General features: G+C 46.1%; 1 protein-coding gene across 1 annotated transcript in view; it reads left to right on the forward strand.

The window, feature by feature from the left end:
• The window catches only part of LOC124013263 (protocadherin-9-like), a 73,478-nt gene that overhangs the window by 65,933 nt on the left and 45 nt on the right, over positions 1-7,500 (forward strand). The window contains exon 5 of the mRNA XM_046327522.1: positions 6,293-7,500. This exon is cut by the window's right edge and continues 45 nt beyond it. Within this exon, the coding sequence (XP_046183478.1) occupies positions 6,293-6,867 (575 nt within the window). The 3' untranslated portion in view covers positions 6,868-7,500. The remainder of the gene's footprint in view (positions 1-6,292) is intronic.

The raw sequence follows: 7,500 nt of genomic DNA on the forward strand, positions 1-7,500 counted from the left end.
GCTCAGTAGTGTGTGCCTCCACGTGCCTGTATGACCTCCCTACAACGCCTGGGCATGGTCCTGATGAGGTGGCGGATGGTCTCCTGAGGGATCTCCTCCCAGACCTGGACTAAAGCATCCGCCAACTCCTGGACAGTCTGTGGTGCAACGTGGTGTTGGTGGATGGAGCGAGACATGGTGTCCCAGATGTGCTCAATTGGATTCAGGTCTGGGGAACGGGCGGGCCAGTCCATAGCATCAATGCCTTCCTCTTGCAGGAACTGCTGACACACTCCAGCCACATGAGGTCTAGCATTGTCTTGCATTAGGAGGAACCCAGGGCCAACCACACCACCATATGGTCTCACAAGGGGTCTGAGGATGTCATCGCGGTACCTAATGGCAGTCAGGCTACCTCTGGCGAGCACATGGAGGGCTGTGCGGCCCCCTAAAGAAATGCCACCCCACACCATGACTGACCCACCGCCAAACCAGTCATGCTGGAGGATGTTGCAGGCAGCAGAACGTTCTCCACGGCGTCTCCAGACTCTGTCACGTCTGTCACTTGTGCTCAGTGTGAACCTGCTTTCAACTGTGAAGAGCACAAGGAGCCAGTGGCGAATTTGCCAATTTTGGTGTTCTCTGGCAAATGCCAAACGTCCTGCACGGTGTTGGGCTGTAAGCACAACCCCCACCTGTAAACGTCGGACCCTCATACCACCCTCATGGAGTCTGTTTCTGACCGTTTGAGCAGACACATGCACATTTGTGGCCTGATGGAGGTCATTTTGCAGGACTCTGGCAGTGCTCCTCCTGCTCCTCCTTGCACAAAGGCGGAGATAGCGGTCCTGCTGCTGGGTTGTTGCCCTCCTACGGCCTCCACGTCTCCTGATGTACTGGCCTGTCTCCTGGTAGCGCCTCCATGCTCTGGACACTACGCTGACAGACACAGCAAACCTTCTTGCCACAGCTCGCATTGATGTGCCATCCTAGATGAGCTGCACTACCTGAGCCACTTGTGTGGGTTGTAGACTCCGTCTCATGCTACCACTAGAGTGAAAGCACCGCCAGCATTCAAAAGTGACCAAAACATCAGCCAGGAAGCATAGGAACTGAGAAGTGGTCTGTGGTCCCCACCTGCAGAACCACTCCTTTATTGGGGGTGTCTTGCTAATTGCCTATATTTTCCACCTGTTGTCTATTCCATTTGCACAACAGCATGTGAAATGTATTGTCAATCAGTATTGATCTTAAGTGGACAGTTTGATTTCACAGAAGTGTGATTGACTTGGAGTTACATTGTGTTGTTTGGAGCAGTGTGTATATATATTTTTTCTTTCTTTTATATTTTTTCTGTCTATATCTTTATTTATTTCTCTCTCTCACTTCCTCTCTTTCTCTCTGAGGCCTTGACAGAGTCATCCATCGTTATTTTCATGTTGTTTTTCTCATTTGAAAGCAAGAATGCTCCAATGCACATGTCTCTTTCTGTCTCTCTCTCTCTCTCTGGCTGTGTTTTGTATTGTCTGTTGTGAGTCCCGATACGGCTTGACTTGGACACATTGTCAGAGAAGTCAGAGAAGTCTGTAATGACAAGCCTACGTGTGTTTGTTTAGATGATGCTCTGTAGCCTCCTTCACAGAGAGCTCTGCAAACACGACCAGCCAATCACAGAGAGCTCGGCAAACACGACCAGCCAATCAGCAACCCAAATATGTCCTTTCAACCAGGAAACAGAGCTGTAGCTCTCTCTCTCTGTGTCTCTCATGGTGACACAGAGGGGAGTTTGAGGGGTGAAATTAATATTGGTTGGTGTTGGTATTGGTATTGGTGTTGGTGTTGGTGTTGGTGTTGGTGTCATTATGGTGTTGGTATTGGTGTTGTTATGGGTGTCATTTTGGTGTTGGTGTTGGTATTGGTATTGATGTTGGTGTTGGTGTCATTATGGTGTTGGTATTGGTGTTGTTATGGGTGTCATTATGGTGTTGGTATTGGTATTGGTGTTGGTGTTGGTGTCGTTATGGTGTTGGTATTGGTGTTGTTGTTGGTATTGATATTGGTGTTGGTGTTGGTGTCGTTATGGTGTTGGTATTGGTGTTGGTATTGGTGTTGGTGTCGTTATGGTGTTGGTATTGGTATTGGTGTTGGTGTTGATATTGGTGTTGGTGTTGGTGTCGTTATGGTGTTGGTGTTGGTATTGGTGTTGGTGTCGTTTTGGTGTTAGTATTTGTATTGGTGTTGGTATTGGTGTTGGTGTTGGTATTGGTTTTGGTGTTGGTGTCGTTATGGTGTCGTTATGGTGTTGGTATTGGTGTTGGTATTGGTGTTGGTTTTGGTGTTGTTATGGTGTTGATATGGGTGTCATTTTGGTGTTGGTGTTGGTGTTGTTATGGTGTTCTTATGGTGTTGTTATGATGTTGATATGGGTGTCATTTTGGTGTTGGTGTTGTTATGGTGTTGTTATGGTGTTGTTATGGTGTTGTTATGGGTGTCATTTTGGTGTTGGTGTTGGTGTTGGTGTTGTTATGGTGTTGTTATGGGTGTTGTTATGGTGTTGTTATGGTGTTGGTTTTGGTGTCGTTATGGTGTTTTTATGGTGTTGGTTTTGGTGTCGTTATGGTGTTGTTATGGTGTTGTTATGGTGTCGTTATGGTGTTGTTATGGTGTTGTTATGGTGTCGTTATGGTGTTGTTATGGTGTTGATATGGTGTTGGTTTTGGTGTTGTTATGGTGTCGTTATGGTGTCGTTATGGTGTTGTTTTGGTGTCGTTATGGTGTTGTTATGGTGTTGGTTTTGGTGTTGTTATGGTGTTGATATGGGTGTCATGTTGGTGTTGTTATGGTGTTGGTGTTGGTTTTGGTGTTGATATGGGTGTCATGTTGGTGTTTTGTTTAATTTTGGGTCAAATGGTTTTAAACCGTGTTTGATTTGATACATGTTTCAATATTTTTTCATAAACTCGGTTTCTGATTGGACATAAACTCGGTTTCTGATTGGACATAAACTAGGTTTCTGATTGGACATAAACTTGGTTTCTGATTGGACATAAACTAGGTTTCTGATTGGACATAAACTAGGTTTCTGATTGGACATAAACTAGGTTTCTGATTGGACATAAACTAGGTTTCTGATTGGACATAAACTAGGTTTCTGATTGGACATAAACTCGGTTTCCGATTGGACATAAACTCGGTTTCCGATTGGACATAAACTAGGTTTCCGATTGGACATAAACTAGGTTTCCGATTGGTCGTAAACTAGGTTTCCGATTGGACGTAAACTAGGTTTCCGATTGGACGTAAACTAGGTTAACGATTGGACATAAACTAGGTTTCCGATTGGACATAAACTAGGTTTCCGATTGGACGTAAACTAGGTTTCCGATTGGACGTAAACTAGGTTTCCGATTGGACGTAAACTAGGTTTCCGATTGGACGTAAACTAGGTTTCCGATTGGACATAAACTAGGTTTCCGATTGGACTTAAACTAGGTTTCCGATTGGACATAAACTAGGTTTCCGATTGGACATAAACTAGGTTTCCGATTGGACATAAACTAGGTTTCCGATTGGACGTGAAGGTACATTTGTGGAAATCATTTAATTTAGAAATCCACTCTGAAAACTCTTGGAAAAGTCATGTAATAACTTAGAAGCTTCTAGTCAGTAAATTACATTTCAGCTTCCATGTGAATGTTAATAAGAAGGGGAAAGTACAATGACGATGATGATGGGTTCATGACCTATGACCGTTGACCTATGACCGTTGACCTATGACCGTTGACCGTTGACCTATGACCGTTCCCTGGATTTCTGGTTTATGAAAGAGAAAATGTCTTTGTTTCCATGAGAGACAGGTGGTTGCTATGACAACGCATTACTCTACGAAAATAACGATATGGTTCTCAGCAATAATAAGAGGTAATCTTACCCCCTTACCCTGCTAACCTTAACATTTAACTGACCTCAGATCAACTGACCTCAGATCAGTCTACAGAGATTAGTCTGACCTACTCATTTAACTGACCTCAGATCAGTCTACAGAGATTATTCTGACCTACTCATTTAACTGACCTTAATACATTACCATTTAACTGACCTCAGATCAGTCTACAGTGATTAGTCTCACCTACTCATTTTTTAAATGTGTCCCTCATTTTAAATGCACTTCACATATCTAGAGATCCCTTTAAATAAGTCTAGATGCATTCATTTCCTGTAGGCATAATCCTCTCACATATGACATGTAGAGATCCCTTTAAAAATGATTTAGAGACACCTTTAAATAAATAAATATGTCTGCTGTGGGCATAATCCTCTCACATATGACATCAGTCCTTAACAGATTGACCTTTGACATTTGAACCTTTGACCTTTTGGGGCTGTTGGAACGTGTTATTATATTTTAGGAGATGCTTTGAATCCCTTGAATGCAGTCAGTATTTTTCTATTCAGTTATATTCAGTTATATTCAGTTATATTCAGTTATATTCAGTTATATTCAGTTATATTCACTATGCACTATTTTATATGTCTAGTATGTAAGTATCTTTGTCTCTCTGCCCCCCTCTCTGTCTCTCTGTCTCTCTGCCCCTCTCTCTGTCTCTCTGTCTCTCTGCCCCTCTCTCTGTCTCTCTGTCTCTCTGTCTCTCTGTCTCTCTGTCTCTCTGTCTCTCTGTCTCTCTGTCTCTCTGTCTCTCTGTCTCTCCCTCTCTCTGTCTCTCTGTCTCTCTGTCTCTCTGTCTCTCTGTCTCTCTGTCTCTCTGTCTCTCTGCCCCTCTCTCTGTCTCTCTGCCCCTCTCTCTGTCTCTCTGTCTCTCTCTCTGTCTCTATGTCTCTCTCTCTGTCTCTCTGTCTCTCTCTCTCTCTCTCTCTGTCTCTCTCTCTGTCTCTCTGTCTCTGTCTCTCTGTCTCTCTGCCCCTCTCTCTGTGTCTCTGTCTCTCTGTCTGTCTCTCTGCCCCTCTCTCTCTCTGTCTCTCTCTCTCTGTCTCTGTCTCTCTGTCTCTCTGCCCCTCTCTCTGTGTCTCTGTCTCTCTGTATGTCTCTCTGCCCCTCTCTCTCTGCCCCCCTCTCTCTCTGTCTCTCTCTCTCTGTTTCTGTCTCTCTGTCTGTGTCTCTCTCTTTGTCTGTCTCTCTGTCTCTCTGTCTGTGTCTCTCTCTCTGTCTGTCTCTGTCTCTCTGTCTGTCTCTCTGTCTCTCTGTGCCTCTCTCTCTGTGTCTCTGTGTCTCTGTCTCTCTGTCTGTGTCTCTCTCTTTGTCTGTCTCCCTGTCTGTCTCTCTGTCTCTCTGCCCCTCTCTCTCTGTGTCTCTGTCTCTCTCTGTCTGTCTCTCTGCCCCTCTCTGTGTCTGTGTCTCTCTGTCTCTCTGCCGCTCTCTCTCTGTTGCTCTGTCTCTCTGTCTGTGTCTCTCTCTCTGTCTCTCTCTCTGTCTGTCTCTCTGTCTGTCTTTCGGTCTCTCTTTCTCTCTCAAAAGCAATGGTAAATTGTTGAATTTTCCCAGATGTATTCAACCCAGTATAATGTGTCATTTCTAAACCCATACTAACAGATGATCTCCTTCTAACCCCACATCCCTTCCCATTGTAGATGCCACACAGCTATGAGTCTATATTATATTGTAACAGTAGTTCTCCCTCTCTCAGAGACCTGTGGTTAATACTGTGTATTATTACCAGTAGTTCTCCCTCTCTCAGAGACCTGTGGTTAATACTGTGTATTATTACCAGTAGTTCTCCCTCTCTCAGAGACCTGTGGTTAATACTGTGTATTATTACCAGTAGTTCTCCCTCTCTCAGAGACCTGTGGTTAATCAGAGACTGTGTATTATTACCAGTAGTTCTCCCTCTCTCAGAGACCTGTGGTTAATACTGTGTATTATTACCAGTATGATGACAGTCTTATGCTTCATCACCAATAGATTTACCATGTTTATTAAATACCATATTTATATACTCTCTCCCTCCCTCCCTCTCTCTCTCTCTCTCTCTCTCTCTCTCTCTCTCCCTCCCTCCCTCTCTCCTCCCTCCCTCCCTCCCTCTCCCCTCCCTCTCTCCTCCCTCTCTCTCCTCCCTCCCTCCTCCTCCCTTCCTTCCTTCCTTCCTTCCTTCCTTCCTCCTCCCTCCCTCCCTCCCTCCCTCCCTCCCTCCCTCCCTCCCCTCCCTCCCTCCCTCCCTCCCTCCCTCCCTCCCTCCCTCCCTCCCTCCCTCCCTCCCTCCCTCCCTCTCTCCTCCCTCTCTCTCTCCTCCCTCCCTCTCTCCTCCCTCCCTCCCTCCCTCCCTCTCTCCTCCCTCCCTCCATCCTTCTCTTTCTCCAGATGCCAGACAGCTCCCAGACGTAGCCCTGACAGGGAAGTGCACTAGGGAGTGTGATGAGTTTGGACACTCCGACACTTGTTGGATGCCCGCCGCTGTCCACCCGTCGCCTCGGCAACACCAGCGCCAGCGCCACGTCAGCGAGCCGCCCCGCCTTTCCACCTTCACCTCCCCTGGCAACGACAACAACAATAACCATGACGACGATGATGAGGAAGATAGTGACAGTGAGAGCGCCGGCAGCGCCGGGAGTTCCGAACCGGGCGTAGTCAGCGTGGGAGTCGGCGGAGGAGGTCAGAGGTTACCGTTAGCCAATGGGGATCCTCTCGGCAGCCTGGTGGGCAGAGACAGGATGAACCGGAACATGGGCGACCACAACCGGAACCTACTCAACCGGAAGATGACGTCAGCGTCGTACGACACCTTCAGCTCCGCCGGGTTCGGGAGACGCCATCACGAGGAGGATAGGGGGGGTCAGGGCAGGGTCAACCCTCCGGAGGTTATACCATTAACGAGGACCGGGGACTACAAGACCACATCGTGCCTCACGCTCTCCCGTAGAGAGGTCTACCTGTAAGAGCAGGATGGATGGATCAGTCCACTGCTGCTTCACCCCTTTGCTGATGGAATGGAACATTCCATCCCTGTTTGTTCTGATGAAATGGAACAGTCCACTTCTAGACATTGGAATGAAATGGTCCATTTCTGTTGTAGTTCTTTTGTTGAGAACTTTGACCAGCTGTGAATAACAACAATAATAACAATAATAACAACACCTTAAGAGGAGAGGACCGCTCAGTGGGTTTGGGTTTGTTTTGGAGACAAGACACCACATAACTACAAAACCACAAAAAAGGACACTGGGACCTTAGACTCCAAGAAGAAATGACTATAAGGTGTAAATAAAAAAAGATGAATGGAGTGAATTAACTGAACACCCCCCAAAGAAAACTACGATTTAATCGAATCTGAACTTTTGGATGCTAAAAACATCATATTTATGTGGATGGTGAGGAGGGAGATGGATCTCCTTTGGGAGAGAGAGAGAGAGAGCAGTTCTGCTCTGGAGTCACGTACTGACTGACTTCATCTAATCTAGGTAGACGTTTCTCTCAAAGAAACAGATCTAGGATCAGTTTACTCTTCCCTGAATCCTAACCTGAAGTATTACAGGAAGCAACACAATACTGAACTGATATCAGTGTCAAGT

Source organism: Oncorhynchus gorbuscha, linkage group LG24, assembly GCF_021184085.1.
Source record: "Oncorhynchus gorbuscha isolate QuinsamMale2020 ecotype Even-year linkage group LG24, OgorEven_v1.0, whole genome shotgun sequence".
Taxonomy (NCBI): domain Eukaryota; kingdom Metazoa; phylum Chordata; class Actinopteri; order Salmoniformes; family Salmonidae; genus Oncorhynchus; species Oncorhynchus gorbuscha.